Source organism: Sciurus carolinensis, chromosome 11 (assembly GCF_902686445.1).
Source record: "Sciurus carolinensis chromosome 11, mSciCar1.2, whole genome shotgun sequence".
In the NCBI taxonomy this organism is placed as follows: Eukaryota; Metazoa; Chordata; class Mammalia; order Rodentia; family Sciuridae; genus Sciurus; species Sciurus carolinensis.
Window position 1 is genome coordinate 68,475,687 of NC_062223.1, and position 24,075 is coordinate 68,499,761.

At 37.2% G+C, this 24,075-nt stretch overlaps 2 protein-coding genes and 2 pseudogenes across 2 annotated transcripts; 3 read left to right on the forward strand and 1 right to left on the reverse strand.

Moving 5' to 3' along the window:
• Positions 1–2,564: 2,564 nt before the first annotated feature.
• On the reverse strand, positions 2,565–4,094 carry LOC124959502 (cilia- and flagella-associated protein 97-like; annotated as a pseudogene).
• Positions 4,095–8,298: 4,204 nt separating this feature from the next.
• Positions 8,299–9,243, forward strand: LOC124960436 (olfactory receptor 10A3-like). Its single transcript, XM_047519200.1, has one exon. It carries the CDS (start codon positions 8,299–8,301, stop codon positions 9,241–9,243), a length of 945 nt encoding a protein of 314 aa, XP_047375156.1.
• A 2,509-nt stretch (positions 9,244–11,752) lies between these two features.
• On the forward strand, positions 11,753–14,078 carry LOC124960407 (ATP-dependent RNA helicase DDX50-like; annotated as a pseudogene).
• Positions 14,079–22,024: 7,946 nt separating this feature from the next.
• On the forward strand, positions 22,025–23,005 carry LOC124959503 (olfactory receptor 10A3-like). Its single transcript, XM_047517930.1, has one exon. It carries the CDS (start codon positions 22,025–22,027, stop codon positions 23,003–23,005), a length of 981 nt encoding a protein of 326 aa, XP_047373886.1.
• Positions 23,006–24,075: the final 1,070 nt, after the last annotated feature.

A 24,075-nucleotide genomic window follows, 5' to 3' on the forward strand; every position in this document is an offset into this window, starting at 1 on the left:
AGATCTAAATCTTCCAAGTATATATAATAAGTGCAAGTCAACCAAATACAAAATAGTGCTAGATCAACCTTTACTCCATATTCTTAAAAATGAAGAGACTAATGTACTTACAAACCCTTCACTAAAACTGCCCCTTAAGCTCTGACAACTTCAAAGTTCTGGGGCTTACATCAGAGAACACCACTTTTCCAATTCTTATCTATCTACTTAAATTCATCATACATATGCAACCATGACAACAAAATTGTAATTCTGTTTAAAAGGATTATTACTCTACCCAACTTTTACTTTAAGTCAAATCCCTGTTATTAGTAATATATAAACTTTCCATTTTGAAGTAAAAGTCATTAAATTAGTATTGATGTGGGCATGGTGGCACATACCTGTAATCCCAGTGGCCTGAGACACTGAGAGGGTGGATTGCAAGTTAGAGGCCAGCCTCAGCAATTTAGTGAGGCCCTCAGCAACTGAGTGAGACCCTGTCTCAAAACTAAAAAAAAAAAAAGGCTGGGGATGTAGCATAGTGGAAAACTGCCCTGCCCTCCCTTGGGTTAAATCCCCAGTACCTTGGATAAATTTCCAGATGATGAGCATTATCTTCTCCTTAAAGACAAGTTTGTAAACAAATAGTAAAAGTGCAAAAAGTTAAAAAACAAAATAAAATAAAACCTTGGTTTAGTACAGCTAAAGCTTATATAGACAGCAGATGTAAAAACTTGTTCACCAGAACATCAAATAATGACAAAGAACATTGTGAACTGAAGAAAGCAGCAGAAAAACCTCATAGCCAGGTTGTGTTCTTGTAACTTTTTAAATTCCATTATTGCCACATTCTATGTACCCTATCCTAAACAAAATTTATGAATATAAAGTAACACCAAGAAATTATGAATTAATGGTTAGTAAAATGAAATCTGCCTTACTGCTAAAGGTTCTAAGAAAAGGAAGAGCAGCACATATACCACAGACCTTGAGCACTGAAAAATTAAAAAAAAAAAATTTGCTGTGTCTATAGGAATTTCATGGTAAATAAAGATTTATCATTTAATATGAAAACTTTCTTATACATTGTAAGGGTATACTGAAAAGTCTGGTAATGAAAAACAGTGATAACTGTGAAATATCATACTTGGTATGAAATAAGAACTTATAGATTGACAGAAAAATATTCAAATGTCAAATGTCAACTGCATTATACCCTATTTACCACTAACAATTCCATCGAAATAGCTAGGCTTTTAAATCTGAGACTGGGGAAACAATATTTCCAGAATTCAACCAAATAAACCAAACCAAAGCAAAATGGAAAAATCAGATAATATTTAAAGTAATAGCCTCAACAAATGTGCAATTTATTTCTCTTTTTGTTTATATTTTAGTGTTCTTTTTCAGACACCATAAACACTAACTGGAATTTCTAAAGTATTTTTCTTATTCTTTTCTTTTTTCTCCCTTAATAAATGCTAAATCACCACAAAATACACTAACAGCATCACTCAACACACTGATATGACATACTTGGGACCTGCTTTTTGTCTCCTCAAACTGGTGGTGCTATTTAACTGATCCAAAAAACCCCCTTGTGTTTGCTCATGATACAACTGATTTGGTCTGCACTCAAACTAGTCACAAGGAAGTAGACTGTAATTCTAATGCCCACCGCCTTTGTCAGAATCATTAATACTACTTTACCTGAATGTACAAAAACACAAAAGAGGAGTTTCTACATTGAACTTTCTAATATTCATGGTGTGAGAAGGTTTGGAATGGCTAATCGAATTTTTAAGGCCTAACAGTGCACTGGCACAGAAGTACTAAGTACTTCTGGTGAAATTGTAAGGATTGCCCCAGTACAAGCTTTTCTCAATCTGCTCATCAAATCTAAATCAATTCCAGCCATGAAAACAAATTTCAGGATGTTTCATAACAAAGTGTAACTATCATAAATCAGGTATGACTCACCATATATGTTCTGAAGCAAATAGAAAACAAAGTCAAATAAGAAGTAAGCTCATGATTCAAAACTTGTAAGAGAAGAAAATAACATAAAATGAGAACTGTATGGCGAACATCTTGGGTCCAACATGCAATGATACTATCACTATTGTTTTATCAACATCATAACTGAATCAATTTCTATATTGAGAAAATAAACATGTATTTCTGAATTTGTTTCGTTTGTTTGTTTGTTATTTCCGCAATCTAACAGCGCTGGGGACTTGAACCTGGGTCTCGAACTTGCGGGGCAGGCACTCTATGTGATGGGATATATCACCAGCACTAAACATGTATTTCTAATAAATCCATATGCATTTCATATAAATTCGCACTCATAGTAAACACTGGTTTTACATTAAATTGTGATGTAAATTTTTGACAACAATTTTGCATTGAATAACCGTAAATTAACTCACTCTTAGGTACTTCGCTGAAAAAAGATTTGCAGATGTTCACACAGTGAATTATAGTAATATACAAAAACATCAATAAAAATTGGATGAATGATGTTTAAAGTAAAAGTGTTTTATAACCAAGCAGTACAGACAGTGGGGGTAGGGGCTAAATCATAGAAACAGGCCATTGGATGTGTCAAAAACTAATTGCTCAGTCTTACAACTGAGACCACTAGAAACACTGGCGTCCTGGAAGCTCCTCTTAATGGGCAGCAGATTGGCCAAGTGCATATCCTTACTCCTCTGGAGGGTGGTGCTGGGTTGAGATGACCTATATTAGATGATAGTCTATTAATTGTTCTGAGTGTTTCATATCCATTCCCGGCTTCACAGTTCAAGTCTTCTCAATAAAGCCACATTTTCTCTTTTAAACCTTTGTTTTTCCTTCTGGCTACTGAGAGTACTATAACATAACTTAGAGGGATGGCCAATGAATCTTCTGGGAATTGTACTTTTGCTTCCTGGTTTTTCAGCCTGCCCTTGACATTTCTTTCAAAAGCCTCCAATTTTCCTGATTCTCACCTCTTCTCTTGTGAAAGAGTAGTTTTCCTAGGTACTACTGAGGGTTGATAAAAGCAATGTTTTTGTGGTCCCTTTTTATTTAATTGCAGAAAAGCTTTTAAAAGATGATTCAGTTCCATTGTATCCTGTAGGACTTTTTGTTTATAACTGTGATCTAAAGCATAATCAAACCCTGGTGACTTTGGGGCAAAATTAGGTCCATGTTTTTCTTTCCCTTTCTTGGCTGCTTTCAAATGTCTTGACTCATTTTTTAAAACTTCAACATCTTCATCTGCTCACATTTTGACTGCCTTTGAACTTTGACTTTTTGGTCATCTGATGTGTCCAATTCAAAACATTGAACAGGGCTGATATGTGGAGTTGATAAAGGAGTTACATCTGTCACAGTATCATCAGATTCCCTCATATAGTCACAAATTTTTGGTTTAGTGCTTGAAGGTTGTGTTCTTGTTGATTTTATTTCTGACTTACATTTTTGTTTTGGTGATAAAAGGTTATGCCAGATATATATTTCTTTGGTGAAGAACGTGAAAGAGATTTATAGATATCAGAGACATCACCTGAATGGTCTGTGTCTGAATTGGAAGATGAAGAAGACAAAGATGAAGAGGAAGAGGAGCTAACTTTGGAATGCTTTTGACTCATGCTTTTATTTGGAGTTATTAGATAATTTAGCTGGCTTGGAACTCACGTGATGTTTTTTTTTTTCCATCATCACTGTTTTCCTGTCTGTCTGTATAGTAATTATCCTCACCTTCTTTTACATTATTTTGAATTCTATTTGGAATGGGTAAGTGTGCTTTAGTTCCTGTTGCAGCATCACACAAGGTTTTCTTGGATCCTAAAGAAGTGGTTTGCATAATATGATTCTCTACAAGGTGTTCATTTGGAGGAACTTTTGCTCTCTTTTTCATTTTCATTCTCAGTAAGACAATATTCTTTTGTCTGTATTCCAAATTTCAAGTTTTCATTTTCTGTATCCTTATTTATTCTCTCTCTGGAGTTATCCTTTTGCTTGTCAAAAAATAACTTACTTTCACATTTCTTTACTTCTTCAAAGTCACTGTCAAGGAAAGAATGGTCTATGTCACCTTCTGATGTATCTCCAAACCAATCCATCATGGTAAAAATATCTCCCAAGGGCTTATGGCTGCCTTGCTCTTGGAAGGGGAAACTGAGCCCCAGTGGCGAGGAAGGTGGCAGGCATACTGTGGGGAGGAAAGACTAGTTTGAATTTTTTCTTGTTTACTCTTTGCAGTTTTATTTCAAGGAATGCTGTTTCTATGGCTAAGATTTTGGAATTTATTGAGATTTTCTTTCTGGAAAAAAAAAGTCAGATTTTATAAAGTTTCCATAGATAATTAGGGATGAAAGTGTACTGTGAAGGATGTAAAATGTGTTCTTTTTATCCCATGTTTAGTCTCATTATCATCTATTAAATAAAAATAATACTAGTTTTCTTCCTATATAAACTTCTTTGCTGCGTATTTGCTCTTTTAAAGTTTGAGGACGCTGGGGTACAGTCTCCGCATTTGTACTACTTATGTATCAATGGCATAATGACTTTGAATTAGAGATCAATATAAATATTAGGACCTTTTTATCATCTCAACATGTGTCTGAAATGTTTTTTACACACTTTTCAAAGAAATGTAAAATATAGGCAAATATGTGGTGATCATTTGTCCGCATGACTATGACTTCTCACGAAGTGTATATCACCTGCAATACAGTCGATAGCATCTGAACATACAAAATGCTGGTCCAACAGAGGCCCCTGTAGGATTGTATGGTGCAGGAATAAGGAAAACACACTTTAGGCAGCAGGTCCTACCCCTGGAGAATGTCATCCCACCTTAGTGAATGACTTAGGAGGTGGGGTTTTTGGATTGGATTCTGTGACTGAAAACCTTTTCTCTCTGGTTAATGGTATATTTCCTTCTGGACACAGATTAAAGAGAATGTATCTGTAAGTGTTGGCATCTTTATTGCTTCTAGGAGCGAGAGGGATTCTCCTCCTAGAAATCAGAGATGAGAGGTAGAAAAGGAGAACATTGGTCCAGGCACATTGCCTGCAGCTTCATACAACCCTCTTACTCTCCTGAAATAGAGTTCATGGTCTCCTTCACTGCTCTAGCAACTTTACTCTGAGCCCAGAGTCCCTGATTCTCATGTATATACTGTGAGAATAATAACAATGTTTTCCTTTTATAGGGAACGTAGTAGAAGCAGAGAAGTTCAGAGATGTGCTCCACTTCATACAAGCCAGTTCAGCTCTTTTGACCACAAGTCAAGAAGCTCTATGTATGAAATCAACTGTAATAAAACCTCTTCTCAAAAATGTCAGTGACTCTGTATTTATTCTGGAAGGTATGCAAGTTCAGGGCTCAGGGGCATCCAGACTTAAATGTCAGAGGCTTCGATCCTGTTGCCTTAATTTAATTCCCACCTATTGCCCAAACTGTGCATTCTGTCCAGTTAAATCTTTCACTTGCTGCCTGCCTTTGTTCACACCTCACCTGACTCCTCCCTTCTTTCCCTGTTTACAGCATTCATTCACCCTCTGATTTCACAAAACTCGTACTGGGAGATGTCATGTTCAGTTGACTCCCATGTGTATAAGGCTTTCAATTCCCCTGGACATAAGGAGTAGTGGTGCTCCACATACGTTCTCTTGAGCTTTCATCTGAGGGACCAGATTCGAGTCTCTGTAGCTATCATAGAAAATATGCGGAGGCCTGTGGGAAGCATTCCAAGTTGACCCCTGAGGGACATGATTTTATGTTATAGGAGGTTAAAAATCAGTGCACTGATTCACTGAATTGCATTTATGAACAGGTGTCGTGCATGCAAATGACAGAGTCAGTGTCAATAGGTAAGACAGTGCAGCTTCTGCTTGTGTGCCTGTTAGTGTTTTGTTTTGTTTTTTTTCATTGGGAGTTCTCAGGGATGAGGCTGTTGAAGACATGTTTCAGTGCTCGGGGATCAGTAGGCACAGCTGAAATCAGTTTGAATCAGACTTCTTGGTTTGATATTTTTTTTTCAAAGAAAAGTGCCCTCATAATTAAAATCATGAAGATTTTGCATATAGTAAAGAGCAAATGAAGAGTATTTGTGGTCAATTGTGACCACATCATGGTTTTGTTGTTGTTGTTTATTATTTAAGTATATGTTTTGTTTGTAATTGACACATAGTAGTTGCATATATTCATAGTGTACATTATATCATTCCAAAACATGCACACAATCTTTAATGATCAGTTAAATGTAATTGACATTTCTGTAACCTCAGATGTCTTTCATTTCTTTGTGTGGGAACATTTAAAATCCTCTCTACTTAGTATTTGAATTGTGCAATTAATTAGCTGTTGTCAACCCTATTACTTTGCCGTGTTAATTTTCTTCAAAACTTGCTTTTAATGAGTCTTATAAATATTCCCCAAATTAAAAATAACACTTTAAATTTTGTAAATTTTAAACCTATTCACTTCTAACATTTGGAACTGAGAACACATTTTGCTTATTATTATTATTGCCATTAGATATGAGTTTTGATTATTTGGCCCTGCAAAGTATATTTTACTTTTTTAAGTGAGTTTTTGCTATTGAAAAAACATATAGTTTTCAGAGATTATACAAGCATTTGATTTGAATACAAGACTATGGTCCAACTCAGCAGTAAAGCGACTTTCCTTCTACTGTTGCTAATGTCCTACAGATCTGCACTGAGGAGATCATCTACCTTCAGCTGGCTGGGATTCTCTGTCCTGCTGGCTTTCTCTGCTTCCTGCTGAATTTCCTCTGGTTTGCAGAACATCACAGAAGAAGCAGTGGATTCCATTCTAGTCCTATTATTATGAAGTGATTCTGACTTGAGCAAGTGTGTCCTGCCCTGTGCCATCTGCTTCCCACCTACTGGCCCTTCCGCCCATGGCATGCTGTTACTGTGGCTGTCATCTCCATCTCCCCGTCCACATCTAATCTTTCCCTCATTTAAATTGTCTGTTATTACTTGCCAGTTGTTTCCCAATCCTGCTGTGTACTGGCTTCAATTTGCTTTTAGACACTAGTGTTTAGAGTCTAATTTTCTTAATATGTTCCATTTATTTGTTTAAAATTATTGTTGTAACATGTGTAATTTTCTGGGGATTGCTGTGGGTATTGTGTAGATACCAAAATGCAAAAAAAACCTTTTCCCCAGGGATTGTACTGTGGTGGGAATGATATTTTTATAAATGTGTATATAATATTGGTGGGTAAAAATGGAAAAATGCAGATGAAGGTGTAAGGGGTAGGGTTAGAGAGTTTTGGGGGCATAATGGAGTACTATTTTATGTAGTTTACTGGTGAGGGTCACAGTTATTTTAGGTAGTGTGTTTAGGTTTCTGCTTAGCTCTGTTGTCTATCATGTTCCTTATGATACAGAGTCTAGAATATGGTAGGTCCATCAGAGCTTGTTGAATAATTAATGAGTCCATGACCCACTTTATGCGGAGAATGGGGAGAGGGAAGAGAGAGACAGAGTGGGAGAGAGTGGAAACTTTGAAATTACAGCTCCAGAATGAGCAAAAATTGGGCTTGTCCTCAAATCATCATGATCACAGGACGACTCTTGGATCTGTGGCTCTAAATATTTCATAGTCCAGTAAATCTCAATAGAATTGGCCAGAAATCAATAAGAAATTAATAGACCTGAAGCCAATTCACATAGTCTAGAGATGTTATCCAAGACAGGTGCATCTAAAATATAACCCTGTTCAAATGTTGTCACTTTTAAATGTCACACAAAGTTCTATTCATCTTGAATCTAATGAATATTTAAGTAAACTTGCATAAAATTCACTCTAACTGAATTATCATCAAAAATTGGGATTAACTTTTTCCATTTATCTACTTTATCACACTTTATTTTCTGTAGTCTTCATTTTTGTATTTACAAATGTTGCCGAAATTGAAAGATACCTGTGGTAATGTGGGATTAGAACCAGTGTTACAAAATGTCTTTATATACAATAAAGGTATGTTTACTTTAAAACTACTTTGTGTTCAAGTTGTAATAGAAATTTGATAACATTTTGCACTTTTAAGACCAAATTTCTACATAAGAATTCTTCACTTTTATTTTTATATTTGAAAGATTCATTAATCCTAGTATTTTGCCATTCTCCAAATGTTGTAACCTAAGTTTTTGTGAAGATGGTTTCCTCCTTTCATCCTCTGCCAGAATACCGGTGCTGAATGTAGGCTGCTACTCTCAGCTGCTGGACTGTGACTTTATTCTTTGATTATGTCTGCAGAAACAATATACGGCTCCACTACTGAAATGAGAAGACAGAATCAAAGCTCTGTGGTTGAATTCATCCTCTTGGGCTTCTCTAACTTCCCTGAACTCCAAGAGCAGATCTTTGGGATTTTCTTGGTTATTTATCTGGTGACCCTGATGGGAAATGCCCTCATCATAGCCGCCATCTTGCTGGACCAGAACCTCCACTTCCCCATGTACCTGTTCCTGCAGAACTTATCTGTGGTGGAAGTGAGCTTCAGTGCAGCCATCATGCCTGAAATGCTGGTGGTCCTGACCACTGAGAGAACTACAATTTCTTTTGTGGGCTGTTTTGCACAGATGTATTTCATTCTTCTTTTTGGCGTGACTGAATGTTTTCTTCTGGGTGCAATGGCTTATGACCGATTTGCTGCCATCTGCCATCCTCTGGCCTACCCCATGATGATGAGCAAAAGTGTGTTTGTGAAATTAGTAATGTTCTCATGGGTGTCAGGGATCATAGTGGCAACTGTGACAACCACATGGGTATTTAGTTTTCCCTTTTGTGGCCCCAATGAAATTAATCATATATCTTGTGAAACCCCAGCAGTGCTGGAACTGGTATGTGCAGACACCTTCTTGTTTGAAATCTATGCTTTCACAGGCACCATTTTGATTATATTGCTTCCTTTCTTGTTGATACTCTTGTCATACCTTCGAATCCTCTTTGCCATCCTGAAGATGCCATCAACAACTGGGAGGCAAAAGGCCTTTTCCACCTGTGCCTCTCATGTCACATCAGTCACCCTCTTCTATGGCACAGCCAGTATGACTTACTTACAGCCCAAATCCAGCTACTCACCAGCAACCAAGAAACTGATGTCATTGGCTTACACGTTGCTTACACCCCTGTTGAATCCACTTATCTACAGCCTGCGGAACGATGAGATGAAAAGGGCTTTGGTGAAATTATGGCAGAGAGCAGTGGTTTTACACACCGTCTGATTTGTTGAGAAGCCATATGATATTTGCTCAGTACTCAACAGAAGTATATTTAAATATAATTGATAGTAACAGATTATATTTCTTGGTATTAGTGTGTTTACATTGTTGAGTTCCTTGAGTTTGCATATGTAGCACGAGCTGCTTCTCTTTTAATACTGAAGTGCTGTCATTTGTTTAAAATTTTTTTTTGCAGTTGTAGATGAACAGCTTGCCTTTATTTTATTTCTTTATTTTTATGTGGTCTAAGGACCAAACCCAGTGTCTCACACATGCTAGGCAAGTGCTTTGCCACTGAGCTATACCCCCAGCCCTGTCATTGTTTTTAAAGAGATACTGAAGTTTCTGTAGTACATGATGCAACAATCTGATCACGCATTTACCTATTATGTGCATCCAGGTTATTATCAGAGAATTGTGATTAAGATGATACTTCAATAAGTATCTAGTCTAATAGATTCTTATGTATTGATTTTTTTAGTTTGATGTGATCAATTCCTCAATGTCATTCTGATAGAATGAATGATATTTACACATACACATGTATATATGAGTGTGGGTGTGTGTTGGTTGAGATCCAAGGTCTTGCATATGCTAAGCAAGTGCTCAATCACTCTTCCCTGTTTATATATTTTAATTGCTAATGTAGAGTTACTTCCTTGAATGCTTGTAACTACTTCCAACTGACCTGAAGGCTCACTGATTCATTAACAGCCATAGCCTCAAGAGACCAACAAATAGTGTGTGTCTGTGATTTTTTTTTATTTTTGGGGAAAAAAATCTTTTCAAAGAGTCAGTAAGAAAATGAATTATTGCATTCAGGCTCAAACGAGTTCAACTGAACTATTCCTATCACACAGGGATAATCCCAAACTGGATTTCTCTTGGTACTTTTTACATATATTTTTTACATGTATTTATGCAATGATGCATCCAATTTCTGAATTCTCATGTGGCAAGATTACATATTGCTTTCACTTTGACCAATATTTTAGAGACTTTCTTTGAATTTTCATTTGTAAGTCAAAATGCACTCATATTCTTTATAAACAACGAATGATAATTTATTGTTTATTGTGGGAAGATAATATGGTTAATGAATTATTCCTATTTTCTATGGTCCTTACATCACAGGACTTATGGTGTGAACTTTTCAGAGGGTATAATTTCACAGGTGCAAAATCCAGAACATTTCATCCTATTTCCTATTTCATTGTTACCCTTATAGAATAGTAAGATACCTATTTATTCTCTAAGAGTAACTCTGAAATAGTGTTACTTAATTCCTTCTCTAGGGATGGCAATAAAGTGGTAAAACACTATTCTCATTTGAAGTTGTCATTGGGTTGTGGGAAAATCCATTTTTAAGTTTATCAGTACTTCTGCCAAAAGTGAAAAATGGAGGTTTAAAATGAAGTGGATTTTCACTAAAAGAAATTTCATCTGAAGATTAAAGTCAGTTTGAATCATATTTGAATGTTATCTAATATCCTTTTCATTAAGGCATTTGATCAGTAATTTTTGTGTAAGAAACTTAATATTCTCTCTCTTGATTTGTTGTTTCAACTTTTATATCTTAATATCTTTTGTTGTAGACACAATGAACATCTGAATATGGGTTCAATGATAGTTTGGAGCTTGTTGCCATTTAAATTTTTGGTGGTATTCCTGTGTTACTTTCCAAAGGCAGATGGTATGGGGTTAATTTTCGGGGAGAATTGCATTGCTGTGTAGGTGGCTTATTGAAAAAATAAGAAACGTGTTTTTCAGTACTTTATTTATTTATGTATTGGTACTGGACATTGAACCCAAGGACGCTTAATCACTAAGCCACAGCTCCATCCTTTTTACATATTTTATTTAGAGACAACTCATGAGTTGCTCAGCAGCTTGCTAAGTTGCTGGGGATGACTTTGAATTTCCGATCCTTCTGCCTCAGGCTCCCAAGTCACTGGGATTACAGGCGTTTATCATTGTGCCCTGCTAGTACTTTTAATTTTGGCTGCAGCTTATTGTGCAGCATAGCTGTGAAGGAAAAGAAAATATCACTTGATTATTCAAGACTGTAACAATGATATCAAATGGGGAAAGTAGTGAGGATATATTCCAATTAAGTTTCAACATGTTGAGTGAGTTGTTAATGAATATTCAATACTATTTAAATGATCACGGGGGAAGCCCCGAAGAGACACTGTGGGGGAGGGGGCCAGAAACCGAATCATTTATGCTAATCAGTGAGCTCGTCCTTTATGGAGATTGGCCAGGTTTTTATTCTAGAAGCCAATCACTTCATAATAGGGTGGGCCAGGGGAGACCTCTCACACTCATTGGGTGAGAGCTTGGGGCGGATGGGAAGAGTTTAAACTGGGAGCATCCGGGACCCCGCCCGCGGTGTATCCCGGAAGTGACGCGTGGCCGCCCTGACCCTGCTTCCTTTCACGCTGTCGCTGGCTGTCGCTGCCGGTAGGTGGTAGTGGCCACTGTGCCCTGAGGAAGCTGGCGGCGGCCAGTAATGCCTGGGAAACTCCTCTGGGGGGACATTATGGAGCTGGAAGAACCCTTGGAAGAGTCTGAGAGCCAGAGGAAGGAGAGGCAAAAGAGCTTTTTGGCTATCGGAATTTCGGATAAGGGATTATGGACCTGTACTTCCCTCATAGGGTTATTATGAAAATTTAAACAAACTGAAAACACATTACACAATGCTGGAGTGATAGGAGGAAGTCCAGGCACCATCATGACTCGGATGAGAAAACAGAAACAAAAGAAAATGGTGTTACAGATGACCTGGATGATGCTCCCAAGCCCAAAAAAGCTAAAATGAAATAGAAGCTAAATGGAGACACTTAAGAAGGATTTAACAGACTTTCAGATGAATTTTCTACATCTCATAAATCAAGAAGAAAAGATCTTCCAAACAGAGATATTGATGAATATGAAAAAAAATCAAAATGAGTATTATCCTTAGAAAGTTCTACTCATAAATCAAGTGATAATAAATTAGAGGAGACCCTAACATGTGAACAGAAAGAAGGAGCCTTTTTTAATTTCTCTATTTCTGAAGAAACTATAAAGCTTCTAAAAGGTTGAGGGGTAACATATCTCTTTCCTATTCAAGTTAAAACCTTTGGTCCTCTATATGAAGGAAAAGATTTAATTGCACAAGCCCAGAAAGGAACAGGAAAGACATTCTCTTTTGCCATACCCTTGATTGAAAGACTCCAAAGAAATCAAGAAACAATTTTAAAAAGCTGCTCGCCAAATGTACTTGTTTTGGCTCCAACAAGGGAACCGGCAAATCAATTAGCCAAAGACTTTAAAGATATAACTAGGAAACTCCAGTGTGGCATGTTTTTATGGTGGAACCATCATATCAAAGCCAAATTAATCATATTTGAAATGGTATTGACATCTTGGTTAGGACTCCTGGTCGTATCAAAGACCATTTGCAGAGGGGCTTTTTGGATCTTTCTAAACTGCGCCATGTTGTGCTTGATGAAGTGGATCAAATGTTAGATTTAGGTTTTGCTGAACAAGTTGAAGATATTATCCACGAATCCTACAAAACTGATTCTGAAGACAATCCTCAGAATTTACTTTTTTCTGTAGCTTGCCCACAGTGGCTATACAAAGTTGCAAAAAAATACATGAAATCCAGATATGAACAGGTTGACCTTGTTGGAAAAATGACTCGAAAGGCTGCAACTACTGTGGAACATTTGGCTATCCAGTGTCACTGGTCTCAGAGACCAGCAGTTATTGGAGATGTCCTTCAAGTCTGTAGTGGGTCTGAGGGGAGGGCTATTATCTTCTGTGAGACTAAGAAGAATGTAACTGAAATGGCAGTGAATTCACATATAAAACAGAATGCCCAGTGTTTGCATGGGGACATTCCACAGTCCCAAAGAGAAATTACACTAAAAAGCTTCAGAGAAGGCAGTTTTAAAGTTTTGGTGGCAACCAATGTGTCTGCCTGTGCTTTGGACATTCCTGAGCTTGACCTGGTGATTCAAAGTTCTTCTCCACAGGATGTTGAGTCCTATATCCATCGTTCTGGATGCACAGGTCGAGCTGGCTGGACAGGAATTTGCATATGTTTTTATCAACTAAGAGAAAGAGGTCAACTAAGATATGTGGAACAAAAAGTGGGAATTACTTTTTAACGTGTAGGTGTTCCTTCTACAATGGATTTAGTTAAATCTAAAAGCATGGATGCCATCAGGTCTCTGACTTCCGTTTCTTTTGCTAATGTTGATTTTTTCTGACCATCAGCTCAGAGACTGATAGAAGAGAAAAGGGCAGCGGATGCATTGACTGCAGCTTTAGCACATATTTCTGGTGCATCAAACTTCGAACCAAGGTCTTTGATCACCTCTGATAAGGGATTTCTGACTATGACTCTGGAAAACCCAGAAGAAATATAGGATGTCAGCTGTGTGTGGAAAGAATTTAACAGAAAACTGAGTAGTAATGCTGTGTCCCAAATTACAAGAATGTGCCTTCTAAAAAGAAATATGGATGTTTGCTTTGATGTTCCTACAACGGAGTCAGAAAGGTTACAGGCAGAGTGGCATGATTCAGATCGGATACTCTCAGTGCCGGCCAAATTACCTGAAATTGAAGAATATTATGATGGAAATACATCTTCTAATTCCAGACAAAGGAGTGCCTGGCCAAGTGGCAGGTCTGGCCAGTCAGGTCAATCAGGTGGTCTCTCTGGTGGCCCGTCAGGTAGACAAAGTCAACAGGGGAGTCGATCAGGAAGTCAAAAAGATGGTAGAAGATAAAGTGGGAACAGAAATCGATCACGAAGCAGAGACCATAAACTGAGTTTTGATTGAGCATTTGATAGTTAATCTACCAGTGTGAGCTTACCTATTTCTGCCTAATTGTACATTATCCACCAAAAATTAGGTCATCATAGTTGAGGTATGTGTCTGCTGTTTGCAAAGAAGTTGGTCATATTTTTTTAAAAAGTATTTCACAGAAATGGTTGTAAACAAATTTACTTATCCAGTTATACCTTTGAATTAAAAAAACACCTCCTTTAAAAAAGTTATCACAACTACTTCAAGTATACTTTTAATAAAATTGATAGCATGACATTAATTAAGATTAGGTATACAGATTCTGCTTCATGTAGGGTGTCTTATAATTTGCATTTGTTATTTGGGGATAGACCATTCATGCTTTTATTAATGAAATATGTGCATTGGTCTTTTGGTTCATGATGGTTAACCTAGATCAAATTATTTTGATAGGGTCTTTATTGCATACTGAAATTAGTATAAACATTTGGATTGTTCACTGGTATTGTATGAATTCATTTAAAATTGATTAAATTTCTATTTAAGTAATTACAATGTGGAATGAGATCACATTATTTGTATCACAGTTCAGTATATGACTGTATTCCTACATCACCTATTCACTGGCTCTTGATGTGCATCTGAGACGATAGTAAATTAAAGGGGTCTTGGTAAATGGATGACCATGTGGTCAAGGGCTAGCCTTCCACTCTGCTGCTGTGGTCACTTTTTTCTTATGGACATCTTGTCAACACTGGGATAGTTGCTGAGAGAGACAACTGAGTCTATTGCCACTTGACTGTTAATGTGGAAATGAAGACCTTCACCTTCTTGTCCACTTTGTATGTCCAGAACATGCTTCAACCCTGAACCTTATGCTGCCCAACTTTATATATATATTTTTTCAGGACCAAGTCAATAAACTCTTGCTTTAACTCTTGTTTCAGGAGCCTTACTGTTCTTTCCAGTTCATTCCTTGCCAAACTTATATGAGATCAATCTCATTAGTATCCTCATTCCTTGAACTAATTTTTTTAAACAAGTTTTGATTTTGTAGGGGCATCGATTATGCATGTACTTCATCTTTTCTGTTAGTTTCTCAAGTCCATAGTTTTCACTATAATTATTTGACTTATTCATTTTCATTTTACTTTATTTGAGCATTCTATTTTCTCTATAACCTTATCTCTCTGCAGTGTCTATTCTTTTAATAAATATTTTCAATATGGACATTGTATATGTAATTTTAAAAAATTTGTCCTTCCCTTGAGCTCTGCCAGTTAATATTTCATCAGTTTTTATTTTTTGCCACGTGTCCCCCGAAAAAGCATACTTTTTGTTTTGTGCTTTCCTTTCATGAAAATAGTTACTTCAAACTGGTTCCTTAAAACACCTGTATTGTTACCCTAGGGGTAATGGTTTTATTGTCTCCATTCAGCAAAGAACTGAAGAACAGGACACAGAATTAGCAGATGAACCGAGATTTATTGCAAGTGATAGCAATGGACTTCTCCAAAGAGAAGGGGGTCTGGAACCAGGAGTTCATTAGAGAAGTTTTGAATTGCATGTTTGTTTGTTTACTTATTTATTTATTGTTACTAGAGATTAAACCCAGGGATGCTTTACCACTGAGCCACATCCCTAGCCCTTTAAAAAAATTTTATTTTGAGACAGGGTCTCACTAAGTTGCTTAGGACCTTGTTAAATTGCTGAGGCTGGTCTTGAACTTGCAATCCTCCTGTCTCAGCCTTCTGAGTCACTGGATTTATAGGCATGTGCCACCACGCCCAGTTGAATTGTTCTTTAAATGGGCTCTGGAATTCCTCCCTTTCTTATCTTCCCTTTGTCCATGTTCTCTTCTCTATTATTTATTGGTGTTCCCTGTGTCCTGTGCCTATTTTAGTTTGTCTATTGAATCCTTTGCTTAGGTGCATGAGTACAGAAGTTATCTGATTGGTCTCACTTTTATCAACTGGGAAGTTGACCTCATTGGAGAATCTTCTCCAGAACCCTTTGGTCTGGAGCTGCCCTTGACTTCCTCACTTGCTGCTATCTTGCCCTGACTGCCTACACCCTTCTACATCTTCAAAATGACCACCTGCAATAACTCTTTGTATCTGTTCTCTGCCTTTGCTCTGGGTAGGCCTCTTGGAACCCTGTGGCTGTCTTAAACCTTGTTCAGTCTTTCTGTAACCTATATAATGTATCATTGTGTAAAGTGGGATGTGTATTCAATATTAAAGATATTAGTAATTAAGATTGGAATGGAATCAAATAACTTGTGATTGCTTTGGTCATGACACTAAATAAACCATTTAGTGTCATGTACTTTCAGTGAATAAAAGCCATGCAAGTGATACAACTTATAAAAAATTGTTATTCAATAATTACTGACATTGAAGAAAGACACAGATGTGTCCCATCTATGTTAATGGCATAGGTTGCTCAAGGCACATTCCCAATCCCTGCCCTAAAAATAATCACTTTAAATTAGTTGTTGTGCATTTTTTCGGATGTTTCTGATGGATGTAAAAACACTGATGTGTTTGTCTGTATATATATCATTTTTATAAAATAGAATAAGTTCATACCCTATTTTAAAACTTATCTTTCCTTGATTTATTTCCCTTTTTAAATTTTTGCAGTTTTATTACAAAGAATCATGTTTACATAACTGATATGATTTTGAATTTATTAATATTTTCTTTCTGACAAAAATCTTCAAAATCACCACTAACTAAATAAAAACTTTATTATTTCAACATTCCCATATGTTTTTCTTTGCTGTCCATTTGCTCTCTTAAACTTTGAGATTGTTGAGATATGATCTCCATATGTGGACTATTTCTATGTCAATGATATATTGGCTTAGAATACAGATTGATATTAATTCTATTCCTTTTTATCATCTTAATGTATCTTAAAATGTTTTTCACACTCTTTTCATTGAAATGTAATATACATATGACAATATAGGATCACTAAATTACATCATGGTGTTTTCTCACAAATCATCTATCACCTACAATGCTGGCAGTGACATCCAGATATAGCACACATCGGAACAACAGAAGCCCCTGTGGAATTTTATTGAGTGGGAGCAAGGAAAGCGCATGTTAAGCAGCACTTCCTATTCCTGGGGCATGAGACTGGATCATGCCTGGACTTATAAACCCACTATAGAGAGTGATTTAGGAGGGGTCCTTGAATTAGATTCTGTAAGTGAAAATCCCCTACCCTCAGGTTAGTGGTACATGTCCTACTGGATACAGATTGGAGAGAATGTAGTGGCCCTAATACCTCCTTGGGGAAGAGACTAGGCTACAGTGCTCACTGCTCCAGAAATATGGAGTTAAATTTGTAGGAAAATAGTTCAGTGTAGGTAGTTGGAGCCCTTCAGCTTCCTTTTACAGCAGACAAAATTTGTTCCCAATTCAAAGGTGGAGGGGTTCCCAAAATTCAGTCTTGTGGGAAGCCATCCCATGACTAGCAAACAAAATCAGGTTTGGTTGAACCATCAGACATGGAAATCTGGCTTTCAGGACCTGGCAGTCATGAGAGATTGTTGCAGGTGACCTTAAGTATGTGGTTTCCACATGGAGTGGCTCACTGCAGGAATTTTTGTGTCCTAGATGCACTACATGACTCTCTAAATGACTTCCTTAACTCCACCCCATCCTGTTTCTCATGGAGGAAGCTCCTATTTGTCCTCCTTTGATCTGTACTGCTATAAATAAGCCAAGTGTAGGCTTCAGTCTTTGTTAGAGCCAGTCCCTTATGGACAGCTCAATTGATCATGCCCCTGATTCAAAAGAGATAATTGTCTTCTATGGTTTTTTCTATTAAATAAGTTTCTTCGTAATTAACTTATAGTCAGCCCATGCCTCCAACAGGAAGCCTTTTCCTCGCCCACAAGGGATGTATGGGGAGGCAGTCTGTTTCAGTATTGTTAAATATTGTTGGGAGCTTTAATGTTGCCAGGAGGAGAGAGCTTTCTTGAGAAGAAGACTTCTCCTAGGAATCAGAGATGAGAAGTAGAAAAGGAGAGTCTCAGTCCAGGCACATCACCTGAATTCTGGACGAAGTCAAACCTGCAGTTTCATTCAACTCTGCACTCAATTGAGACAGAGCCCATGGTTCCCTTTACTGCTTGAACCTCTTTACACTGAGCTCAGAGTCCCTGATTCTCATGTACACTCTGTGAGATTAATATCAACATTTTCTTTTACAAAAGTAATAGAAGCAGAGAAGTCCAGTGATGTGCTCCAAGTCATCCTAGCCAATCCAAGACAAGAAACTCTGTGCATGAAATCAGCTGTAATAACTTTTCTCAAAAATTTCAGTGATTCTATATTTCGTCTGCAAAAATAAAAGTTCAGGGTGCAGGGGGATTATGGTTGGGATCTGGGATCTGGAATGTCCCATAAAGGGTCATGTATTTAAGGTTTGGTTTCCAACACAACAATGTTCAGAGATGGAGCTTTTGGGGAAGAGATTAGATCACAAAGACTCTGATTCATCAGTGGATTAATAATTTGATGACATTGTGGGGAGGTGGTGAAAACCATAGGAGGTGGGACCTAGTAAAAGGACATAGTAAAGAAAGTCACCTTGGGGACTATGTTTTGTCTCTGACCCCTTCACCTCTCTCCTTCTGCTTCCTGGCCTCCATGAAGTCAACAAGTTTGTTCCACAATGCCCTTCTACCATGATGTTCTGCCTCACCCCAGGCCCAAAGCCATGGAGCTAGCTGACCTTAGACTGCAAATTCTATAACTGTGAGCCAAAATAAATCTTTCATCTTCTAAGTTGATTTTATCAGGTACTTTGTCACAGTTATGAAAACCAACTACGCAAGGGGAATCCAAACTTTCTACATAGATGCTTCACTCTTGCCTTATTTCCCATCATTGCCAAAACTGTGCTTTCTGTCCTCTGCCTCTGTCACCTGCCTTTGCTCACACCTTACCCCACCTCTCCTTTCTTTCCCTTTTGAAAGATTCTTTCAGCCTCTGCAATCACCTCTAATTGGGAGATATCAGATTGGAGTTGAGTCTCACGTGTACAGACCTTCACTCCCTGTAGACATACGAAGAAGTGGTGTTCCACAATGCATTCTCTTGAGCTTTCTCACTTGAGGGGCCAAGTTTAAGTCTCTAGCTATCATACAAAATACGACAAGGTTTGTGGGAAGCATTCCAAGTTCTCTCCTGAAGGACTCACCAGGGCACATGATTTTATGTCATAGGAGGTTAAGAACCAGTGCACTGAATCACTTAATTGCATTTATGAACAGTTGTCTTTTGGTCAGTGGTGAACTGCTGGTAAAGTAGCATGCAAGTGACAGAGTCAGAGTCAATAGGTAAGACAGAACAGCTTCTGCTTCTGTGCATATTAGTGGATTTTTTCATTGAGAATTCTCAGGGAGGGCTGGTGATGGGGTTGAAGACATACCTTTGTGCTCAGGGATCAGTTTCTTTTTCTTTCTTTCTTTCTTTCTTTCTTTCTTTCTTTCTTTCTTTCTTTCTTTCTTTCTTTCTTTCTCTCTCTCTCTCTCTCTCTCTCTCTCTCTCTCTCTCTCTCTCTCTCTTTCTCTCTCTTTTCTTTTTTCTGAGAAAAGTACAGGTCACAAGTACAGACATAAGAACTTCACATGCACTAATTGTGAAATCCTAGAAGTTTGAAACTAGGGAACTTGATCAATAAGTCCCATGCTAACCATATATAGTCAGCAGGCTGAAATCTAAGGAAACGAGCAACCTGCTTAAGTACCACTTGTCAGAGTTGCCTAAGACAACATCATGGTCTTTTAAGGCATAGAGAAAAGAGGGAACATAGCCAATTGTTCTTTACCACTCATGGTCTTTTTGTTGTTTTTCTTTATTTTTAAGTGTGTTTTTAAAAATTGATACATAGTAATTGTACATATTCATGATGTGCATACAGTGTGTCATTTCAATACATTTACACAATCTGTAATGATCAGGTCAGGGTAATTGGCATTTCTATCACCTCAGATGTTTTTCATTTCTTTGTATTGAAAACATTCAAAATCCTCTCCACTAGCTATTTTGAAATGTAACCATTAGTTGATGTCAACCATGGTTATCTTACCGTGTTATCAAAGATATGTTTATCCCATATATATTTTTAATCAATCTTATAAAATTTCTATTTTTTAAATGATACTCTAAATTCAAAACCTATTCACTTTAAGCGTTTGGAAGTAAATACACATTGTGTTGTTTTTTTTTTTTTTTTAAACCATTGGAAATGAGTTTAAATATTTCGTCCTGCATAGTAACAGTTTAGCAATTTTAGGAGAGGTTTGACATCCAAAATACATATAATTGTCATGGTTTGTACAAGCATTTGATTTGAATATATTAATATGGTCTAACTCAGGAATAAAGTGATTTGCCTTCTGCTGTTGCTAATGTCCTACAAATCTGCACTGAGGAGATCATCTACCTTCAGCTGGCTGGGATTCTTTGTCCTGCTGGTTTCCTCAGCTCCCTGCTGAATTTCCTTTGGTTTTTGGAACATCAAAGAAGAAGTAGTGGGCTCCATTCTGGTCCAATTGTCATGTGCCTCTGACTTGAGCTAGTATGTCCTGCCCTGTGCCTTCCTCCTCCTACCTACTGGCCCTCCCACTGATGGCATCCTGTGATTGTGGCTGTCATCTCCATCTCCCTGTCCACATCTAATCTTTCCCTCATTTAAATGTTCTGAAGCACTTGTTATTACTTGCCAGTGGTTTCCCGGTTGTGTCATGTTCTGACTTCACTTTTCTTTTGCAGTCCAATTTTTCTAATGTATTTTATTCATTTATTCTAGAAATACTGTCTTAACATCTGCTACAACCAGGGGATTCTTGTAGGCATTGTGTAGACAACAGAGAAGCAAGTAAAATCTTTGCCTTCCAGGAGTTATGCTCTAATGGGTGGTTAGATTTTTATACATGTATATGTGATGTCAGTTGGTGACAATGAAAAGACAGCATGAGGTATAAAATGTAGACTTAGAGAGTCCTGGGGTGTAACAGTGTATATTTTATGTATCTCACTGTTGAGGGTCACAGCTATTTTGGGTAGTATGTGTAGGTCTCTTTTGAGCTCTGGACTCTACTGTGTTCTTGACTATACAGAGTCTAGAACATGGTAGGTGGTCGATCAGAGCTTGTTGAATAATTAGTAATTTCATGAGCCTCTAGATGATGAGAAGACTGGGGAGAACAAAGAGAGAGACAAGAGGAGAGAGAGTGGAAATATTGAAACTATAGTTCCAGAATGACCAAAAACCTGGGCTTGTTCTTAAGTCGTCTTGGTCAGAAGGATGGCTCTGGAAGATCTGGCCCTAAAAATTTCACATGCAGGTAATTGAATTGGCCATAAATCAATAAGCTTGAAGTCATTTCTCACAGTCTAGTGGTGTTTCCTAAGACAGGTGCATCTGAAATATAACCCCCTTGAGTGTTCCCACAGAATGTTGTCACCATTAAGTATCACATTAACTCTATTTGAATGCAACTCATTTTGAATCCAAGGAATATTTTAAATCCATTTGTATGAAAATTACTATAAATGAACTATTAGATTATTATCAAAATTTTGGGGTTAGCTTCTTCTACCTATCTTACATTTTATATTGTGGCTTAAATTATCCATATTCATATATGTATATGAAATTGAAAGAAATAAATGATATTTGTAGCAATGTTATTCAATTGGAACAGGCATTACAAAATATGTATATTTACTTTAAGGATGTATTTATTTAAAAAAATATATGTATAAGTTGTAATAGAAATTTAATCTTATTTTGTATTTTTCAGACCTGATTTCTAAACACAACCTTTTTACTTCTCCTTTAATTTTGTATAGATTCATTAACTCCACTATTTCATCCTCTGCCAGAATGTCTGTGCTGAATTCAGGCTGCTACTTTCAGCTGGACTGTGACTTTATTCTTTGTATACTATGTCTGTGAGAATAATACAGGGCTCCACTCCTGAAATGAGAAGACAGAATCAAAGCTCTGTGGTTGAATTCATCCTCTTGGGCTTCTCTAACTTCCCTGAACTCCAAGAGCATATCTTTGGGGTTTTCTTGGTTATTTATCTGGTGACCCTGATGGGAAATGCCCTCATCATAGCCGCCATCTTGCTGGACCAGACCCTCCACTTCCCCATGTACCTGTTCCTGCAGAACTTATCTGTGGTGGAAGTGAGCTTCAGTGCAGCCATCATGCCTGAAATGCTGGTGGTCCTGACCACTGAGAGAACTACAATTTCTTTTGTGGGCTGTTTTGCACAGACGTATTTCATCATTCTTTTAGGGGGGACTGAATGTTTTCTTCTGGGTGCAATGGCTTATGACCGATTTGCTGCCATCTGCCATCCTCTGGCCTACCCCATGATGATGAGCAAAAGTGTGTTTGTGAAATTAGTAATGTTCTCATGGGTGTCAGGGATCATAGTGGCAACTGTGACAACCACATGGGTATTTAGTTTTCCCTTTTGTGGCCCCAATGAAATTAATCATATATCTTGTGAAACCCCAGCAGTGCTGGAACTGGTATGTGCAGACACTTTCTTGTTTGAAATCTATGCTTTCACAGGCACCATTTTGATTGTTTTGGTTCCTTTCTTGTTGATACTCTTGTCATACCTTCGAATCCTCTTTGCCATCCTGAAGATGCCATCAACAACTGGGAGGCAAAAGGCCTTTTCCACCTGTGCCTCTCATGTCACATCAGTCACCCTCTTCTATGGCACAGCTAGTATGACTTACTTACAGCCCAAATCCAGCTACTCACCAGCAACCAAGAAACTTATATCATTGACTTACACATTGCTCACGCCCCTGTTGAATCCACTTATCTACAGCCTGCGGAACGATGAGATGAAAAGGGCTTTGGTGAAATTATGGCGGAAAAAAGTGACTTTCTGGATAGTCTGATTTAGTTAGGTGCCATGGAGTATTTGGTTTCTGCCTGAATGATCTCTATTTAAATTTAATATGTGGTACAAATGTTTTGCATTTCTTCATCTGAGTATGATTGATTTGTTGAGTTTTCCATATTTGGCCATATATCATGGCCATCTTTATGTGTTGATATTTCCTCATACTGGAAATAACTGCTTCATCAACAATTTGTTTAGTTGTGGCACTAATGGTGCCTGTTTTTTTGTCATAGTAGACACTACTAAAATAAAGAAACTATATATATTTATAAATTTTGGGATTTTGAATTCTATTTTCTTTTGGAAATTGGGTTTGATGGGTCAGGGTCAAAGCATTAGTTAGTTTGTGACTTTTCATAGATGTTATTGAACTACTTTTGTAAATATTTTTAACTCGGTTCAATCAAACAAAGATCCACTCTGTCCCACTATCTTTGGTCAAGCTCTTAAAGTCTACAAATAAAAATAAAAAATAGTGAATGAATAGAATCTATTTATTAATGAATAGAAAAGAGCAACTATTTATTCAGAGAACCACAATTGCTCTTATTCAGTCATTTGGAGCTATTATAATTTGGGTATTCTTAAAATTGCCAGAACATGCAGTGTTTTGATAACATCATGTGATTATTTCTGAAGGTCATTTATCATATGGCCTACTTTTCCACTTATAAACTATTTTTTTCTGAAACCAAGTTTAATTTCTTTAACAGGGAACATATGTCCCTAATCTGGCTAAGTAATGTATGATTTTTGTTTTTCTTGATGGTACACAGGTATCATCTAACTGTGCCAATTTTTTGTTGTTCTTGAGTTGTACCAATATCTGTCTGTATCTTTTTCAGAATGGGCATTTTTGCAACATTGAAATGTAACAGTTCATTCTTGCTTCATATTTTAATATTACTGCAAGAAATTGAAAGGTTTCCACTCACTGAATCGATATTAAAAGAATTAACACCATCCTTTATTTTTGTTCTGGAGGAGAAAATAGAATTGGTCATTTGTTTCTATGAAGCAATCTTTCAGTTGATGGAAAAACCCTTTTAGTTTCATATCTACCCC